The sequence below is a fragment of the Coenobita brevimanus genome, chromosome 60 (genome assembly GCF_032717465.1).
Source record: "Coenobita brevimanus isolate Jiangsu-jjx chromosome 60, ASM3271746v2, whole genome shotgun sequence".
NCBI classification, from domain to species: Eukaryota; Metazoa; Arthropoda; class Malacostraca; order Decapoda; family Coenobitidae; genus Coenobita; species Coenobita brevimanus.
This window is the reverse complement of record NC_137013.1, coordinates 14,831,316-14,853,272: the sequence shown is the minus strand read 5'-3', so window position 1 is coordinate 14,853,272 and position 21,957 is coordinate 14,831,316. Positions and strand designations below refer to the sequence as shown.

Genomic DNA, 21,957 nt, shown 5'->3' with positions numbered 1-21,957 from the left:
GTAGTTAAAGTTACATAAAAGTTACTTCTTGTTAATGCAACTGTTACATAATTGTTACATATTGTTTGTAGTTACATAATTGTAGTTAAAGTTACATAAAAGTTACATCTTGTTAATGCAACTGTTACATAATTGTTACATAATGTTTGTAGTTACATAATTGTAATAATTGCAGTCCTGACATTGAATCCGGTCATGCTGCGGTCGATGATATGATGTGCCATGCCACTAGCTTGTGGAGACAACAATTTGCTTTTTTGTTTGTAGTTTATGTGGTATTTTGGCATTTGTAGTAACACTTACACTTATTTTCATTTGTTTGTTATGTGATCTTACACTATTTCTTTTTCTTTCATTCTTTCTTCTTCTTTTTTTTTTGTATGTATTGATTTTCTATAGTTTGTTTTTCTTCGTTTGTCTACGCTTTTTCTCTGTTGTTCATGGTTGCATAATTGCTGGCTAATTCCCTTAGGACCCTTTTTTAAGGTTTAGTCTATATTGCACAGATATTACTGAAAATGATATTATATAGTCCCATATTTTGTTATTTTATATAAAAAATACATATACACTGTATACAGTATTAACTATATACACTGACTTGTTCTTCACTTGTACCTATCGTGGGCAATATATGTGTCAGCACTGTGTGGAAATCATTGTCTTCACGATTGTGTTGAAGATGTTCATTCTTGCTAACGTTATTTGTGTTGGCCATTTTTTTTTCTTTTCTGGTTTTCCTTGTAACTTAATTTATCTGTTTCCACTAGGTAGCTTTAATTAATAAATGTTTAATACAGTTCTTTTCATCGCTCACTGAGTAACTGTGATGGTATATTTTCTTTATTACTTTGTAGATGTAATAATGTATAGCTGTATGTATGCAACACGTATTTTATGTAGGTATAAATGGTAACACTCGTTGGTAGTAAATAAATGCTATAATAAATGAATGAATATATACAGTGTAGAATATATATTGTTGGTGATTATTTAGTGTTAGAGTTATGCAGATAATTGAAGTAAGAGTGTGTACGTAAATTGTAACTATACAGCACGTTTTATATGTTTGTGCAGCATTTCTATGTCTATCACTGTGTATTGTATAAATGAAGTAAATATGTAACTCACTAATTTTTACCGTGGTGGAAATGGTGTGAGTGGTGTTGCACGTGGTGATAGCGTTGTTCTTCACGGGTTGATTGACGTGTTGTGGGGTGTCAGACACATGGCTTGGCGTCGTCTCAGCACACGTATGGTGACGTCGACTTCCCACTCTGGTGGCTGTGGTGAGTAAATGAGTAGCGATGAGTAACTTGAGTGAAGATGAGTGAGTAAGATGGGTTGTGAATATGGACTTGGTATTTGCTTCGTCGTCTTGACCTCTTGACTCCTGCGTCAGCAGTGGAGGTTGGGTGGATGTAGCAGAGAGAGGAGGGTGAGGTCTGGTGGTTGTGAGTTGTGAGTCGTGTCTCTCTCTTCGTTTGTTTGTTTTGTTTTTTCTTTCTTGATATATTCTCTGTCCTTTTTTCTTGTGATTTACTCGTTATGGGATGAAGACTGCCGCTATTTGTAGGAGCATGTAGAAGATTATACAGACGACTCGTAGAGTTGTTACTTGTAGTTGATTGTAGATGGTTGTAGTTCATTGGGTTGTCGTAGAAATTGCAAGATTGTTTGTATCAATATATTGTTAAACTACTTGCAAGGCGTCCTGTGACCTCTTCACCTCTACATCAGCGTGATGATCGGGGAGACGGAGGGGGGGTTGGAGAGAATACTGTCAGGAGCTGGTTGCGATTTGTTGGTTGTGAGAGTTTTTTTTTTTTTTTTCAATCTTGATATTTTGTAGGAATTCACTGTAGATTCGTAGACGAGGTTCGTATACGTTCGCTGCCACCATATCTCATAATAACTTTGTAACTTCCTGTAGTGGAGTTTTGTATTATATTGAACTTGTTTCTCTTCGCCTCTTGACAGTGACTTAATTAAAACTTCGTTTGCTTTTATGTTAATTACTCTGTATGGACCCTCAAATTTGGGGGATAATTTATTGTCTCTCGTATGAATGATACCATAAACAATGTCTCCTAAGCTGATAGGTGAATCTCTTGCCTTCTTGTTAAATGACTCCATCATTTCTTCCTTGGACATCGTTAATTGTCTTTTGACTCTCTTGTGTATGTCCTGGAATTCACGTAAACGGAGTTTAGAGTAATCATCGTAATTGTATATGGGCATACTGTCACCCTCTAGGAGCTCATATGGTAGTTTTTTATCTGTTCCATATATAATGAAATGTGGTGTGTCACCTATGGATTTATTTATAGATCCATTAATTGAGGCTTCTACTCTGGGAATCCAATCATCCCAGCTTGCATAATTTTCATTGAGAATGTGTCGTAGCACATCTAATACTTTTTTATTTTGTCTCTCTACCAACCCATCGATGCTGGGTGATAGGCTAAAACGTTAACCTTTTTGATGTTGTATTGTTTACATATTTCTTGTAAGATCTCAGAATTAAATTCTTCTCCATTATCACTTATTAGTACCTTTGGGGTAGTAAAGCGACATATTACATTATCTGTTACTGCCTTTGCTACTGTCTCTGCTGTCTTATCTTTAATTGGAGATAAAATGACATAACTGGAAAAATGATCCGTTGCTACGAATAAGTATAGGTTATTATTGTATGATAATGGCATCTTGAGTAAATCAACAGCGACAACATCCCATGGTTGATGTGGCACAGGGTAATTACCCATCGGTGCAGGTGTAATTGGGAATCCTTTGTGTTTCGCACATGATTCACATCTGTCTATATGATTGTTTATATCTTTTCGTAATGAAGGCCAGTAATATAACAGCTGAGCTTGGTTGAATGTCTTATCCTTTCCAGGATGTCCTGCATGTGGGCTATCGTGTATCATTCGTAATACTTGGGGTATCATGTCATTAGGTACTACCAACTGGTTAGTATTTCTTTGGCGTTTTGGTTGTTTAGAGTTAATCTTGTATAATGTATTATTGGCCATTGTGAATTGTTCGAGTGGGACATGCAGTTTGGGTAATTGTATGTCATCTGGTATTAACGTGGGTGGTGGCGAAAATATTCCTGTCATTAAGATATGGTGTTATTAAGTTCACTGGAGAGCCTGTATCTAAAAATAAGGAAACGTTTTGATCCTCACATACAACTGGTATCAAGATACTCTCATTTCCCAACATGCCTCCTATGTGAATTTTAGACTTGTTTTTCTTTACGTTTGTTCGTTTTTTGTCATGACTTGGTCTTCTCCCGATTTGAACATGGACACAATTATTTCTACTGTTTTGCAATCACTGGTCCAGTGCCCTTGGTATCTATGATGCCTACAGTAAGGACCAAATCCTTGTGTCTTTTGTTTGTCCTCTTTTGCTTTGATAAAGCATTCATACCTTGTGTGTCCTGGTTTTGCACAATAATGACATAGAATGGACCTATCCCTTGACTGTGACCTACGAGGTGACTTCCCATAAGTAGTGTTGTTTATGGCGTGAGACCTACTCGGGCTGCGCGAAAACTTATGAAACTGCCTGTAGCCTGGTGTCTGTGATCGAGCCCTCATCAGATTTGGTTGTTTGCTCTGCCTGCTTTCGGGTCGCGATCGATTTTGTTATCTGTTTGGGGTCGGTGTAGATGTTTTCACACCTGATACTGTCTCAGGTACCCTCATTCTACTAGAATGTGCGGGTGTGTCGACCATACCTGCTTTACTGCACTGCATCTCTACCTCGTTCATTAAGTCTAGTAAGCACATGCCTGGGGTGTATGCAATCGTCTTGGCGATCTTAAGGGTCCTATCAGGTAATTTACACAAGACAGCTACATTACCAATGATGTCCACGACGAGGTCTGGGAACATCTTTCCATCATCTGTTATCCAATTTGAGTTTTCCAGAGTAACTAACAATGTTCTTTTGATTGTGGAGACATCAGCAGTTATTTCACTGAGCACATGGTTTGTAGTGTGCTCCCTTACAAGATCTACAATTTTATGTAATTCTGGAATTATACCTGGCAAGAAGTTCATAGTTCGCATTGGCTTCGCAAGATTGTCTAGATAAGTAGGTAATTCATACAAGTAATCTAGACTTGCTCAGGTACAGCAGGGGCGAGAACACATCATTGCTTGTGCCAGCCGCACCCTCAAGCAGGCCAAAAGGAATTATGCCACTACAAAAAGAAAATGTCTGGGCATCATCTGGGCCCTCAGACACTTCTGGGCCTACTTGTCGGGTATGGACGTCACCATTATCACCAAGTGACACACATAATGCCCAGCACATTAGATGGAGGGAAACACTAGAGGAATTTAACTACAGTAATCACTCTAATATCCGGACGCCCAATAACCGAACATCCCCACTACCCGGACATAATCGTCCTGGGATCCAACATTCCCAAAATGGTCCGAAAAACCAAAAAAATAAACGATTTTTTCCCGTCCGTAATTTGAACTTACCGCGCACGCCGCGGGAGAGCATTGTTTTCGCGCATCATTCCTCTGACGTCCGATAGAGCGCCGCTGCATCCTCCCCGCTTCCCGCCTGTCTCTCACTGCGAGTGCACGCTCGTCATAATGGCTGCCCACCTGATCGCTTTTGTGGTGTTGCCCTACCTGCTGCAGGGCCTCCTGCTGCTCTCGGGCCTCCTCTTAGTGTGTGTGATGACGGCCCAGCCACCTGAGAAAAGGAAGTGAGTGGTGTTGACTCTGGAGAAGAAGAGGGAGATATTGGAGAAAGTGGGTGTGGGATGGTCTTCTTCCCACATTCTTCACAAGTTTAACCTGGCCCGATCTACTTTGTTCGATATCAAGAGGTCCCGAGACAAACTCATGCAGTACACGGCTGACTTCTCGTCGAGAAGCAAATGCAATGTGGAAGGGAAGGTTATGTTTACCCCCAAGTTTGCAGAAATCGACCGATCCACGTTGATTTGGTATCAACAACAACGTGCTGCTGGTGTGATGGTACGTGGAACAGAGCTGAAGGCTGCTGCTGAGAAGTTCACCAGGCTTCACGACGCCCTAGACTTCAAGGCATCCGAGGGTTGGCTCTTCGCGTTCAAGTTGCGACATGGCCTTACCAACCGTAAAGCACATGGCGAAGCATTGGACGCTAACGAGGATGGAGTTGACGAGTTTCGGCACAAGGTGAAAGGCCTGATCGACAGGGAGGGCCTAACTCTTGGTCAAGTCAACAACGCTGACAAAACTGGCCTATTCTATCGCTCGCTGCCAATGAACACTCTAGCTGAGGAGACGGAGAAGAGTGTACCTGGCCGCAAGCTTTCCAAGGAATGGATATCTGCTTTGTGTTGTGCCAGTGCTAACGGCATGCACCGGCTTAAGCCCATTGTTGTTGGCCGCGCAAAGCAGCCTCGGTGCCTTCGTGGGGTGATGGATGTCCTTCCTGTCGTCTGGTACCATTCTTTGAAGGCATGGTTCACAGCTGTGATCTTCAAAGACTGGTTTCACCGTCACTTCATCAAGGAGGTCATCCATTACCAGACAAAGACACTGGGAATCCCGCACGACCAGGTAAAGGCTCTCCTTCTACTCGACAATGCACCTGCCCACCCGTGCGACAAGGACTTGGTTGCTGAAAATGGCCGTATTAGGTGCATGTTTCTGCCACCTAATACGACTGCTCTCATCCAACCAATGGACCAAGGAGTGATCGTGGCAACAAAGCGCCTATACCGTCGGAAGTTCCTGGACGAGGTGATGGTTGTTCTCGAGGACGAGGATGAGCGCAGGGAGGGACGGGACACACGAGGCAAGCAGACTTTGGAAAACCTTCGCCGCTACATCAAGTCTGCGCTGTACAACTGGGCTAGTGCATGGAAGGAAGTCCCTGTGAAAACTCTGGAAAATGGTTGGTCTCGTCTGCTTCTCGGAACGGATGTGGAGTACGATTTTCTAGGGTTTGACGTGGATGACTTCCATGCACGGCTACATACGCATGGCGATGATGTAGATGTGGACGATGTTCGTGAGTGGTTGGATGACGACGAGGGCGATCCTGGGTATCAGACATTGTTTGATATCGAGATCGCGTCTTCGGTTGCAGGTGTCAGTACTGAACTTGAAGATTCCGACGCAGAAGGCGATGATGATGCAGACTCCTCTCAGCAGGACACTACTCCAGCCATCCCCAAGCTGAGCGCACTCCGGGAACATCTAGAGTTCGTCCTAGACTACCTGGAACACCCGGACTGCGACAGGGAGATGGGGCCCTTGGGACTCATGGAGGAAGTGCGTGTTTTCAGGCAGCGCATCATCAATCGTCAGAATCGTCGGTCATTGCGTCAATCAACCATTGACAGTTTTTTCAGGCCCGTGACCCCCGCTGTGCCCAGCCCTGGCTCCACTCCGTTGCCTCCCCAAGACAGGCCCTCATGCTCCAAGCCACAGCCCAGCACATCAGCCACGGTGGAGTCACCGCTCCACGTGAGTTTGCAGCTGTCTTCAGAGTCCTCTGCAGTGGGTGCGCCATCACCACGACCCAGCAATGCACCCCTAGGTCGCCTGCCAGTGATACTCTCGGACTCTGACAGTGAATAAACAGCAAGAACTTCTCCACTAGACCACATGGGAATTTTGAGTGTTGTGCAGTGAAAAAAACAGTGTGTTGTGTTAAGGATTTAAAGGTGTGAGAGAAAAGACTCTAGAAGAAAAATTTAACGTAAATAGACTTGTTTGTTTTGGCTTTGGAAAATGAAAAGAATGGGAAAAGTTAAAGTGCAACACTTAGTAAGTTACAATGGAGCATTATTTAGACAAAAGTGCACGCTGTGAAGAGAACGGACTTCTGTGTGTTATTGACTAAGTTCAGTGCAAGACTTCAGGAACAGTGTACTGCAACTGCTTCAGGAAATCGTTCTTACTGTCAGAGTCCGAGAGGAGGCGGTTATTCATCGAGGTGGCCAGGGACTTGCTGTAAGTAGCCAGAATGTTTCATACTGTACTTTTTTCCATACTATACTTACCTCATTTCGCTCTTTAATGTCCTTTATTGGTGTGAATAGGGTGTTAGTAGCTATGCATGTGCAGTAGGAATGTGTTTTTCTGAGTTAGGCTAGGTTAGGGTCCATAAGTACCAGAATGTTTATTAATGTATGGACATACTTTTAAACCCTCATTTTATGTTTCTTTTCCATTTATTTCAGTCATTTATGTGCCTTATTGGTGTGATTTGGGTCTTAAATAGGTGCTATGCATGTCCAGAGGGAGTTGTATAGGTGTTTCTCTGAGTTAGGGTCCATAAGTACAAGTCCATGAGCTGGGGCCCAATATCCGGACAAAACCAATAACCGGACCTACCTATGGCTCTATTACGTCGGATATTGGAGTGATTACTGTACATGATTTCCTACCGCCCCGGCAAGCTACACACTAATGCCGATGCCCTATCCCAACTACCAATCAGATCCATCGGCGACGAATCTGAACTCCTACAACAGTGGCACAGAGGAGAATGCCCACATTGGTTACCACCCCACCTGTTCTCAAAGCTCCACCAGCAGGGCAACCATCTATTCGCACCATCAGGACACATTGTGCTCGACCCCAACACCGCCGTAGACACCATGACACACGTCCACTCCAACAACGGGATTCACCTAGGCATCAAGAAACTGCTACAGGTGTTTAACAATGCATACTAGACCCCTAACGTCTCCAACCTAGCCAGGCAAGTCACCCAGTCCTGCTGAGCTTGTGCACTAGGCAAAGATGCCACACTCACACCAGGCACATCAGGGAACATCTATGCTCATAAACCCTGGCAACTACTATCCATCGATGTAGTGGGCCCCTACAACCCAAATCTGGCTACAAGTATTTCATCACATTTGTAGATACTTCCTCCCAGTTCCTCATAGCCTGTCCAGCCAAGGAATACCATGCCATAGCCGTGGCTGACGCACTCGTCCACCACATCTTCCCCTACTTCGGGATTCCACAGGCCCTACACTCCAACAGTGCCCCTGAGTTCACCAGCACCGTATGACAGGAACTCGCAACCATATTTGCCTACCGCCTGTCTCACTCCTCCCCATACTGGCCCCAAGGCAACGGCATCTGTGAGAGGAGCCACCGCACCCTCATGAACCAGGTGTAAGCCTGAATAGGAGACCAAGAACGAGGACTGGCCAGCCCACGTCAAAATTGTACAGTGGGGGATCAACTCCTGCCCATGAGACAATGGTATATCACCCCACGAAAGAGTCTTCGGGGAGGCCTCCCTCCTCCTGCCACTGCGACAGCACCTACAGTCCCCCAAAACGCCCCCCACGTCCGACCCTCTCCACCACCTCAAGAAGCAGTTGCACCATCTGCAAAAGAGCCTAGATCTACAACCAGACATGGCTCCCACCAGCTCTTACAAACCAGGTGACTCAGTAGTAGTGGCAAAGCTACCCACACCCAACAAGATCTCCCCATGCTTCATGGGCCCATACACAATCACCCACGTCCCCAACCTCTACACAGTCATAATAGATTATCACAACACACCGTGCACGTTCTGCAACCGACACGTGTGCCCATCCTCACCCACCACCCCACGCCACGACCCCGGTCCTCCAATCCCCAGCACCACCTCGGCACCACCCGCCACCCTAAATCCCCCATCCGATTCATACAATTGCTACATTACACCCTCCTCCTCCCTACCCTCATCCCCTACTCCTTCTCTGCTGGCGCACTCACCCCGCTGCACCTCACACACCCCTGGCCGCCACCTTACACCACCGCAGATCCACCCATCCGACCCAGGAAGCTTAAATCCACCCACCTCCATAGCACACACACTGCCCTCACCAACGCCCACCACGGCCCTCACACCCACACTCTCCTTTCCTCGTTCACAACCCCCAACCCATCCTACACCTCAGACACCACCCGCCACCCACATGCACACCAAACCCCCATGGAACATCCAGAAACCACACTCATTCAAACACCGCATGGCAGCACTTCCCCCTCCCCACCAACACCCTCTCCACGCTCTCAAACACCTCGCCCGACCCCTGCACTGCAAGGCCGCACTCCCACCTCACCACCCATGCCCACACTAAAGACTACCATCACCCATTCCAGCCACCTTTCACCCCTACCAGCCAGATACTCCATCACACCATCCCCCACTCCCCCCATCTCACCCCCACCCATGGACCAAACCACCCCAACCCATCACACATAGAACACTGCCCCCATAACACTCAGAATACACCAAGTCCAGTGGATAACTCCACTGCCCCTATCTCGAGGGAAAACCACTGCACCTACCCTTGTCGGCCCCATAAAACCTCCACCACCTAACTAATCGACAGCATTCAGCTAAGTTCTGCAGGACAGCAACCACCACCAGCCATGAAAGTACGGCGAGCCACGTAGATCTCTGCCTAAGAGAGGAAACAATGCGTCCGTGGACCTCACCATCTCCTTCAACTCCTCCACACAACCTATCAAGCCTCCACCTTATACATCACCTATGCCCCTCACCAGGACCCGAACCTACTCACCTCGCACTCAACCACCCTCCTCCAGCACCTGACCCCCGCCCACAGCACCACCATGAGCAACACTTACTACCTCCAGCCACGGGGACATGACTTTTCCCCCGAAGACGGTGGTGAAATACCCGCCATAGCGAACCACCACCAAGACGTCGCGATCCCCACCCCAGGAGGAAACCACATAGGGGTTGGTAAGGAGTGTGGGTTGTCCCGGCTAGAGGGACATATGTCCCCTATGGTCCGGAGCCCATATTGCCCGCAACAGAGCCAGCTGGAAGATTTCAGTCCGGGGACACTACCTCACAACCTGACTAGCCCTAGACAGGTTTGAGGTGGGACTAAAGCTTTAGTCCTGAGCAGCACCCCAGTGACGGCCTCCAGCTGCACACAAAAGGAGACGGCCTCAGCCGCTCGCAAAAGAGAGACGGCCTACACCGCTTACTTAAAAAAGAGATGGCTGCAGCCGCTCACAAACGGAGATGGCCTCAGCAGCTCCCAAACAGAGATGGTCTCCAGCCGCTTGGGTGCTGTTTCTTCCCCCTCCCCTCCTATAGGAACCAGTGACGGCCTCCAGCCATGTCTGGGAAGAGAAGGGTATGTCCCCTCTCCTCCTGTAGCTGCCCACGGGAGTACGACACTGGTGACGGCCTCCAGCCGCACCAGCAGGCAGGTGACGGCCTCCGCCTGCACCTCAACTGCACATCACTCCCCTTCAAGGACACCGGCGATGGCCCCTAGCCATGCCTGCAGAAGAGGGATGGCCTCTAGCCACCCTCCCCCTGCTCTTCTTCCTTGATGCAGCCTCCAGCAGGATCCCCTCGGGCTGTTAGACAGTGTGGCACAACCCCGTGGTGTCTCTGGGAGTGTGCTATCCAGCCGATATCCATGGGATGCAACCACCTGATGGACTCCTGCCTGAGGCGATGCCGCAGCCCTACCCTGACAGTGGCTCAGCGGAAGAGAGACCGCAGACGCTGAACTCCCCGAGGCACCCCTACTCCCCCGGGGCGTGCCCTCTCCAGCTCCAGACAACCCTCTTCCCAGAGTAGGCACAGGCAAAAGCACCTGCTCAGCATGTTTGGTTCCAGCCCAGAGGACTAGACCACCCCGACAGGCCCCACGAGCAAAGGGCCCCTCTCCATGCCCGACCACAGCCCCCGACCGACTTTACTGATCTACCAGAAGACCCGGCGACATGTCGTAAAAATACCCCCACTAATACCAATACACCAGTCCTGTACGAGACAGCCCTAGCATGTATTCAGTATGGACAGTGGGTGTTAGCGCCGAAGTGGTGACATGTAGAGGTGTACGGTACGTAGGAGGACTACTGGGCCTTGAAAGCAGGCTGTGAAGCCTATGCCCAGAGTCGGTCACATAAAAAAAAGAAAAAAAAAAGAACACCACTGAGGGTCGTCCTGTGGCCCTTGAGGGAAGGGACACATGACGGGAACCCTCCTACGCCTGGCTAGCCTACACAATGAGAACACGATCTTGTGTATCATGATATGGAACACTTAAATCACAAGACAGTGAAAACTCTTGCTTCACACTGCCAACTTGACAATGTGAAACACGATAAATTCCATAAGTACGATATCACGACGCACACTCTTTTCAGGTATGGCCACTAGCAGGACTAATGCTCCTGCAGTTTTAGCTGACTGGGACAGAATAATCCGGCTGTGGCAGAGTGGCATGACACCTGCCCAAGTTGCTGACACCATGATTGTGTCCAAGAGAACAGTACAGAGCTGGATCACTAGGTGGGAGCAGGAGGGTTCTCTGACAAGACCAAGGAGCGGTAAGCCTCGGGTAACGACACAAGACAAGGATGCCCGTTTGCTGGCTGCAGTAGAGAACATGCCTAAGAAAACAGTAGTCAACCTCACCAGAGAACTCAACCTCCCCTGCCATCCTCTGACTAGTAGAAACAGACTCCACAAGAGGGAAATACACTGCTACACTCCAGCAAAAAAACGAACTTAAGCTCATAAGGAGACTAGGCTTGGATTTGCATTAGAATACCTTGGTGTCGATCCCACATTCTGGCACAACGTTATATTCATTGACGAGAAGACATTCACATCATTTAAAGCCGGAGCACGACATTGCTGGCGACCATTTAACACATGATACAAAGATAAGAACATGGATGAGTGAGCTACAAGTGGTCATGTCACTGTGAATATGTGGGGATGGATGTGGGTGTATGGACCAGGGGAGCTATTGGTGCTGGAGGGGAGATTCACCAGTGATGAATACATTCATATTTTGGATGAGGTTTTGTTACCCACTGTCCTAGCCATGGTAATTACTGAACCAGAACGAATAATATTTGTTCACAACAACAGCAGTGTCCATAAAAGCTCAACTGTCAAGCTGTGGCTGGAACAACATCCTACGATCCAACCGATACAGTGGCCACCCAAAAGTAGTGACCTAAATCCCTCAGAACACCTATGGGCTACCATGACTCACAACTGGGATGTTGGTGAAGAATGGTCCCGGCAAGTTGTAGCGCGACATGCTTATCAAGTCTGGGAAGGACTGAGACAGTGCCCTAATATATGAGCTTATTGAGGCACATGGTGGTTGGACATCTTATTAGACTTGTGTATTTGTTTCTTTACTTTTATAGGAAATGAAAATGCTTAGATTACCTCACTAGATGTTTTCATATCCTACATATTATATGTACCATGTATTACTGTCGGGTGGAAACGGTTGGGAATAACGTACTGGGTAATAGGGTTATAGTCAACTTTTCTCACTATTATGTCACTGTCTACAGATGCATCGTCATGAATTTACATGTAATCGAAAAATACTGCAGTTTCATATACATGGATTGTCATGTCTATTTCATCTTTGATATATGGAATTCTTCAGAGGACCGAATAACGGTGGAATACGTTTCATAATGAGTGTTTGGATTTTAAAGAAACGTCATGAGTATGAAAATATACGACAGCATTTATCAGTGATAACATTTATCTCCCCTCTATTTCCCGTCACCCAATACAGATAACTGAACGACTGTGAAGATAGCTGTATGCTGGTGGGTGTATATCTTAATTTCATAACCTTCCGTGACACCTGTGGCTCACCTTTACCAAAACACTAACTACTTATGGAAACAAATGCTCTTCTCACTTTTACTGTGAAGGCACCGCATACCTCTGTGCCACACATGGTATGTAGTATATCGTGTTATGTTCAGAAGGTAAACACACATTAAAACCACAGCTGTCTGTTCTTTATTCCGATGTTCTGTGGCTAGTTGAAACCTGGCGGACAGGGTGTGGCAGGAAGGTGGGGAGAGGGCAGGGTAGCACCTTGTCATTTCTGCTGACGCTTGTTTGGCTACACGTTATAGGCATTATTTCAGGTTGTGGTAGGTGGAGGGTGTGGTAGGTGGGGGTGTGGTAGGTGGGGGCGCCCATCATCCACCCACTTAATGTAGTGGCACTCTGTTTTTTAAGGTAGCTCTACACTGAGTGGCAAGCCAAATGATTTCCTGTAAACCAGGAAACAATTTGCAACGCTGGGTGGTAACCTTATAACCAACTAACACCTGTTCCCTACGTGACAGCAGGTGGGTTGGTGGCGGGTTAGTGTCCTTCCCAGGAAAACAAGTAACTAAAAATATGAACAAGAAGCCTTGGACCAGGATGGACCAAAAATGACGACCAAGGATCGAACAAAGGACATGATACGGATGGCGACGTGGAATGTAAGGGGTGCAAATGATGAGGTGAAAGAGAAATTGTCCCGGTGCTTGAGGGTGCGAAAGTGGATGTATGTGGATTAACTGAAACTAAATGGAGAGAAGAGTGTGTGAGAGAATGGGAGTATGGATGGGGTATATGTGCCGGAGTAGGTGAGAATGAGAGGGTAAAAGAAGGAGTGTGTATTGTTGTGAGTAACAGATGGAAGGAGTATATAAGAGAGTATGGATCACTTGGCTCGAGGATTGTGTGGGTAAGATTGAAAGTTGGAATACAATTGTGGGCGATTATGTGCGTGTATGCACCAATGCAAGATCGTGCAAGCAGAGTGAGAGAAGAGTTCTGAACAAATGTGGAAGTGTGCATGGAAAAGTTTGAAGAGAATGAGAGTGTTTTTGATTGGTGATATGAATGGTAAAGTAGGGAATGTGAAGGTGGATGAAGTGGTTGGTGAGTGGGGTGTGCCTGCTGAGGTAGATGAGAATGGCAGTGCTTTGGTGGACATTTGTGCTGGGAGGGGGTTGGTGATAGCCAATACCCTATTCAGGCACGAAATGATCCACAGGTATACATGGCGAGTGATGAGACGGGTGGGTGGTGAACTGAATGAAAGCAATGCAATGATTGATAATGTGTGTGTGGATGAAAGGATAAGAAGGTGTGTAATGGATGCAAGAGCATATAGAAGTTGGGGGAGTGGACTTTCTGGCCACCACTTGGTGGTGGTCAGAATTAAGGTCCAAGTAAAATGGAGAAATAGAAGAAGGGAAGGACGGGAGGAAGGAGTAGGTGCAAGGAGAGTGGAAAGGTTACAAAAGGATAAGAAAAAGGCAGAGTATAAGAGAGAAGTGGATGAGCGATTGGGTAAATATGGATTGGAGCAGATGGAGGATGTGGAAGGTGGGTACAAGACATTTACAGAAGAAATCTGTGCAGCATGTGAGGTGGTGTGTGCAGTAAAGAGAAGACGAAGCTGGGTGCAAGGAACAGCGTGGTGGAATGAAGAGGGGAGACAGGTTGTGGCACAGTGAGTGGATGAGAAATAGGGGTGTGAAAGAAGTTGAGAGATGGAAGAGAGAGTTATGTGAAGAGAAGAAGAGAGAAGTGAAAAGATTACTGAGAGTAAGAGGAGAGTGGATGAGGAATTTGGAAGGAATTTGAGTGTAAAATGAAGGGACTGTAAGGAAATGTTCTGGAAAGAGGTAAAGAGAGTTAGATAGGGTGGCAGTGATGTTAGATGGGGAGCGAAAGATAAAAACGGTAGATTACTAGTGGAGATGGGAGAAAAGTGAGCAAATGGAGTGAACACTTTAATGAACTGTTGAACATACAGAATGAAAGTAATGCGAGTATAAGTGCCTGGGGAATGGCTGGGAGAAGGAGGGATGAGAAGAGAGGAAGGAATCAGTCAGACTGAAGTTGTAAAAGCAATGAAGAAAGTCAAAATGGGGAAAGCCCCAGGAATTGATGGAGTGTGTGGTGAAATGCTGAAGCATGAGGGAGAGATAGTAGCAGAATGGATGTGGAAGATGTGCAGGTTGGCCTGGGAGGAAGGTAGAGCCCCGGTGGATTGGAAGTCAGATATAATTATTCTCTTGTACAAAGGAAAAGGGGAAAAAGAAGTATGTGGTAATCATAGGGGCATTTGTCTTCTTAGTGTAATAGGAAGGGTATATGGTAGGATACTTATTGACAGAGTTAGGGAAATAACAGGAATTAGCTGGAGAAGAGCAGGGAGGCTTTAGGAAGGGAAGAGGTGGTGTAGATCAGATATTCATTCATAGATGTTTAGTGGAAAAGTTTCAAGAGAAGGGAAAAAAGTTGTATGCGATAGAGATGTGCCAATACCAAGATGTTGGCCAATACGATACCGATACCGATACCCACTTTTCAGCCGATACCGATACAGATACTCCGATACTAACAAATGACTGATGCCGATACTTTTTATTTTGATTTTATTTATTTGATTTTATTTTTATTTATTTGATGCCGGTAACATGAGTGTTGTTAATGCGGGAGCAATATAGTGATCGATCTATCTATCTATCTATTGCCAGACGCCTCAGTCCCGTACGAGGTGGCCACAAACAAATCGCCTCCACGTCGCCCTGTCCCCCACCATTTGACTGCCCTGCTCCCAACTCAAACACCCCTCTCTCATATACCTCTCCACTCCATCCCTCCATCTTATTCTCGGCCTCCCCCTCCCTCTCCCCCCATCCACCTCACTCACATACACTCTCCTTGTCAGTCTCTCACCCTCCATCCTCTCCACATCGCCAAACCACCTCAGCATATTCCTCCTAACACTTCCTATCACATCCATATCCACATCCACACCACAACACTTCTTTATATCCTCATTTGCCAGCCTATCACTCCATGTGACTCCACAGGCTCCTCTTAAATAACTCATTTCCACTGCTCTCACTCTTGACTTATGTCCTTCCAACAACATCCAAGGTTCACTTCCATACGTTAGAGTTGGTATCACAATACTGTCATGTAGTAACTTTTCCACTTCCATGCTCATCCCGCTTTCTTATCACTGCTTTCAAGGAACGAGCAACCTTTCTTCCTTGTTGTACCTTTTCAAGCACTTCACCCTCGAAACTTCCATCCTTACTCATCACACTCCCCAAGTACTTAAACGTACTCACATTTTCCAATTCCTCACCATCCAACCTCACTGTACATTCACTGACTTCACCTCTCTCAAAGACCATCACTTTACTCTTCCCTACATTCACCTTTAGATTCCGTTTCTTACACACTCTCCCAAACTCATCCACCAAGCCTTGCAGCTCCCCTTCGTCTTCAATCTACAACACAGTATCGTGTGCAAACAACAGTACAGGGAGTTTCCAAACACTGCCCTCACTCACCAGGGCCACTCCAACATCCACTACCCTACCTTGTACCTCTTTTATTACCCCATCCATGTAGACATTGAACAACCATGGAAACATGACACATCCCTGTTTCAACCCAACGTTCAAAGAGAAAAATTCACTCGGTTCACCATCCACACGTACTGCAGCCTTAGCATCATCATACATACTCTTCACAGCATTTACCAACTTCCCATCTACTCCATATATTCTTAATACTTTCCACAATCCTTGTCTATCCACCCTGTCATATGCTTTCTCCAAATCCATGAATTCTGCATACAACTTCTTTCCCTTCCCTAGAAACTTTTCCACTAAAGATCTAAAAATGAATATGTGATCTACACAACCACTTCCCTTCCTAAAATCTCCCTGTTCTTCAACTAATTCCTCTGTTCTTTCCCTAACTCTGTCAATAAGTATCCTACCATCCACTTTTCCTATTACACTAAGAAGACAAATACCCCTATGATTACCACACACTTCTTTGTCCCCTTTTCCCTTGTACAAGAGAATAATTATACCTGACTTCCAATCCTCCGGGACTCTACCTTCCTCCCAGGCCAATCTGCACATCTTCCACATGCATTCTACTACTATCTCTCTCCAATGCTTCAGCATTTCACCACACACTCCATCAATTCCTGGGGCTTTCCCCATTTTAACTTTCTTCATTGCTTCCACAACTTCTATCCTACTGATTTCTTCCTGTCTTCTCACCTTTCTCCTTCTCCCAGCCATTCCCCAGCCACTTATAGTCACATTACTTCCATCCTCAATGTTCAACAATTCCTTAAAGTGTTCTCTACATCTGCTCACTTTTTCTCCCTTCTCCATTAGTAATCTACCATTTTTATCTTTCACTCCCCTGCTGACTCCACTGTTCTTACTCTCTTCACCTCTTTCCAGAACATTTTCTTACAGTCTCCACTTTACACTAAATTCCTTCCAAATTCCTCATCCACTCTCTTACTCTCTCTTAATAATCTTTTCACCCCTCTCTTCCTTTCTACATATAACTCTCTCTTCCGCCTTTCAACTTCTTCCACGCCTCTATTTCTCATCCATTCATTGTATGCTTTCTTCTTTTGTGAAACAGCCTGTCTCACCTCTTCATTCCACCTCGCTGTTCCTTGCACCCCCCATCCGTCTTCTCTTCACCCCACACGCCACATCACATGCTGCACACATTTCTTCTGTGAATATCCTGCACACACCTTCCACTTCCCCCATCTGCTCCAATTCATATTTACCCAATCGTTCCTCCACTTCTCTCTCAAATTCTGCCTTTTTCTCATCCTCTTGTAACCTTTCCACTCTCCTTGGAACTACTCCTCCTTCCCGTCCTTCCCTTCTATTTCTCCATCTTACTTGGATCTTGATTCTGGCCACCACCAAGTAGTGGTCAGAAAGTCCACTCCCTCAACCTCTATAAGTGATCGATATATAATATTAATATATGAAAATGTTACATCATACATGTAATTATAATGAAATACAATATCATAACCATCTGTTTATCAGTGTCATGAAACATGAGTGTCTTGAATCGCATAATAAACCAGAAAAGTACTGGAGTATCGGCCATATTTTTACCTTGCCAATACCTATACCTTTACTACAAAAAAAGGCCGATACAGCCGATACAGATACCGATACTATCGGCACATCCCTAGTATGCGGCCTTCATGGATTTGGAGAAAGCATATGACAGGGTGGATAGACAAGGATTGTGGAAAGTATTAAGAATATATGGAGTACATGGGAAGTTATTGAATGCTGTGGAGAGTATGTATGAGGGTGCCAAGGCTGCAGTGCGTGTGGATAGTGAAATGAGTGAATTTTTCTATTTGAAGGCTGGATTGAAACAGGGATGTGTCGTGTCTCCATGATTGTTCAATCTGTATATGGATGGGGTCATAAAAGAGATACAAGGTAGGGCAGTGGGTGTTGGAGTGGCCCTAATGAGAGAGGGGAGTGTTTGGAAACTCCCTGTACTGTTGTTTGCACATGATATTGTGTTGTTAAGTGAAGATGAAGGGGAGCTGCAAGGCTTGGTGGATGAGTTTGGAAGAGTGTGTAGGAAACGGAATCTAAAGGTGAATGCAGGGAAGAATAAAGTGATGGTCTTCGAGAGAAGTGAAGTCAGTGAATTTACAGTGAGGTTGGATGAGGGGGAAATGGAAAATGTGAGTACGTTCAAGTACTTGGGGAGTGTGATGAGTAAGGATGGAAGTTTGGAGGGTGAAGTGCTTGAAAAGGTACAACAAGGAAGAAAGGTTGCTGGTTCCTTGAAAGCAGTGATAAGAAACCGGGAAGTGAGCATGGAAGTGAAAAAGTTACTATATGGCAGTATTGTGATACCAACTCTAACGTATGGAAGTGAAGCTTGGACCTTATTGGAGGGAGAGAAGTCAAGAGTGAGAGCAGTGGAAATGAGTTATTTGAGAGGAGCCTGTGGAGTGACATGGAGAGACAGACTGACAAACGAGGATGTGAAGGAGCGTTGTGGTGCGGATGTGATAGAAAGCATTAGGAGAAACACATCAAGGTGGTTTGGCCATGTGGAGAGGATGGAGAGTGAAAGACTGACAAGAAGAGTGAATGTGAGTGAGGTGGAGGGGGGGAGAGGGAGGGGGAGGCCAAGGATGAGATGGAGGGATGGAGTGGAGAGGAATATGAGGGAGGGGGGGGGTGAGGTGGGAGCAGGGTAGTGAAACGGCGGGGGACAGGGCAACGTGGAGGCGATTTGTTTGTGGCCACCCCTTATTGGATTAAGTCATCTGGCAATAGATAGATAGATTGATAGACGGTACATTTCACTATTTACAGGTATTAAATTAGGTGTAATATCGCATTTAGCACCTTTACTCTGTGGTGTATTGCTTGACTGCACTGCCAACAATAACTACAGCACACACATCCTCCACTACCACACCTCCACCCCCGCCACAGTCTGGTCTGGCACAGTTGCCAGGCTTGTGAGGGTATCCCTGCTGCTTCGACTTATCTGTTCTAATGTTTACGAAGTTCGGAACGACGACACGACTTTTTTGGCTGACCATACACTCAAACGGCTGATGATATATATATATATATATATATATATATATATATATATATATATATATATATATATATATATATATATATATATATATATATATATATATATACTGTATATTCGACTCCTCCGTCTCACTTTCACTGCTTGATTCATAGACGCTTGAGTGTGACGTAGTGGACTGAGGTGTGTATTATCTTCAGTCTGTTGGTGAAATTATGCATCATTATCTATTTCAACTTATACTATTCATCCATAAACCCAACAGTGATAAAAAGACGAGCGGAATTTAGAATCTGAGTGTGCAAGAGAATAAAAATGTGTCGTATGCAAAGTAAATCACTGAGGAGGAGGTGCTACGAAGACTCCAACGACACCTAGGCCCGTATTATCGTCGAGTAAGAAGGTTCCTTAGTACCTCTTCCATGGCGATTTATTTTTAAATAATGACTGGCTAATATCCTTTCTGTGTTATTCATGCACAGTAAGGCGATGTTTGAAGGATTTATATAACAGGGAATAGGAGTGGAAGGTGAAATACACAATATAACTCGCTTTGGAAGAAGTGCTAGCGAGCTTCCTTAACCGTCGAGAACTCGGGCTATAACTTACGACTCATAATTCAAGGAAATACATATCCACTAATTACTTCAGGAATGAGAAGTTGTATACATATTTTTTCTGATACACTAATCTATATTAAAATCGACTCATTTTCAGTAGGAAAAGAAAAGGAAGAAAAGAAATGAAGAAGGGAGAGAGAAAGAAAAGGAACGATTAAGACGATGAGGGAAAATGAGAGTAACAGAAACGGGAGGAAAGAAATACTGAACGCAATAACGAGGAGAGAGGAAAGATACAAAGAAACAGACGAGAAGAAATGAAATGCTCTAGGAAGAGGAAGAAAATGAAGGACGGGTGAGAGGGGAAGCAGTGAGATGGAAGAGGGAAATGAGATGGAAGACAGTGTACAGTGTAGAGTGAGAATAATGAGGAAACGTAAGGGAAGCAAAAGGAGACGGAACTCTGGGAAGAGAGAGAGAGAGAGAGGGGGGGGGGAATAGGTCTTTTCTATATAACAGTATACCGCATACTATCTCATCTGATAAGCGTTATCACCCTGTGAAGGTCGTTTGGTATCTGGCTGTACAGTAGTTGTCATAGAACACTCTGGATCGTAACACCTCTTCCTTAGGGATTATTTTTTATATTACACTCCAATATTCTCTTGGATGTTTTATATACCTTTTTTGATAACGGTATAGTTTGGTTCGTAGCATCTCTTTCATAGCGATTTGTTTTGCACGACATTCCTTAATATTTTTTCATATACTACGTCCTTGATATAATGTAAATTGAGACAAGAAGGATGGTTGTTTGCCTGCGATTGATGGAACTACTCGGCCAGACAGACAGGCAGTTACTAGACAAGAAGAAGAAGAAGACGTAGAATAAAGAAAAATAATGAAAACTCTAAAGAATTTCATTCACACTAAGTGAAAACATTTTTACTTGCAATAGGATATTTCAAATCGTCCAGAAGGATTATGGAGATAATGTTACACCATTTGACTGCTACAATATCACTTAGCTATCTAATAAATCGTTTTGCAGTAGCTTGTTGAGAAGTTGTAGTAGTAGTAGTAAGTAGTAGTAGTAGTTGTTGTTGTTGTCGTTGTTGTTGTTGTTGTTGTTGTTGTTGTCGTTGTTGTTGTTGTTTTTGTTGTCGTTGTTGTTTTTGTTGCCGTTGTTGTTTTTGTTGTCGTTGTTGTTTTTGTTGTCGTTGTCGTTGTTGTTGTTGTTGTTGTAGTGTAACCACTTGTAATCCAGCAGTATGTTCTATCAGTAATCTGTAAGTGTTCCAAGTAGGGTGTACGTGACCTAAATCCCTTACCTAAGGTCTGGTCTAGTTCAAATTCTGCTTACATAGTCTTTTTCAAGAGGGAGAGCTAGGAGAAGGCCGGTTTTCTGCCGAGAGACAAGGCAGGCGTGGTGGAGGCAAGAGCTGTGTTCAGCTTATGTAAATACATATCCGTCAAATCACCCAGGAGTTCGAGATGCCTGCAAGTGACGAATGGGGGATCAACAGTTGGTGGATAGCGAGTGGGATAAAGTCATTTCACGTCTTCTGTGGGAAATCTTTGTGCAGTTGCCCTCTTGCCCACGGTACTGTACCTTCTACGACGACAGGCTGTTCCTGTCCCCCAGCCTCCTCTTTACAGTTTTGGTGTACAGTAGTTTTACTACGGGAGTACCTTCAACCCAAATCAACCCCCACCTGCCACTACGCTGCCACCACCCCACTAAGTCCTCCACCACTAACCTCAAACTACTTGCCCGAACTGCCAGTCCTGCAAAACTCATTACATTACCACACTGCACGGGATTAGTGATTTAGCCCCTCACAGCCCCAAACCCCCCCACTACAGTGAGCAACCCCTACCCCCCCCAATGTAGTGAGCAACCCCAACCGTCGCCAAGCTCGGTAAGTCATCGCCATCCCACACCAAACCACCCTGACGTCACAGAAGAGAAAGTGTGGCCAATCACGGAGGGCTACGTCACGGTCTTCCTCTTCTCTCTGTTTCCCGCCTCGCCTGGTGCCTGAGTGCCTCCCAGGTACGTCACAATCTGCTCTGCCCAATCAACGCCTTCCATGGTGTGCCGTCACACAACTACACTGCTCTGCCCAATCAACGC

At 45.4% G+C, this 21,957-nt stretch overlaps 1 protein-coding gene across 1 annotated transcript in view; it reads left to right on the top strand.

Moving 5' to 3' along the window:
- Window positions 1–11,293: 11,293 nt before the first annotated feature.
- Window positions 11,294–21,957, top strand: part of LOC145403296 (uncharacterized) — a 76,491-nt gene continuing 65,827 nt past the window's right edge. The window contains exon 1 of the mRNA XM_080275101.1: window positions 11,294–11,495. Within this exon, the coding sequence (XP_080131227.1) occupies window positions 11,294–11,495 (202 nt within the window). The remainder of the gene's footprint in view (window positions 11,496–21,957) is intronic.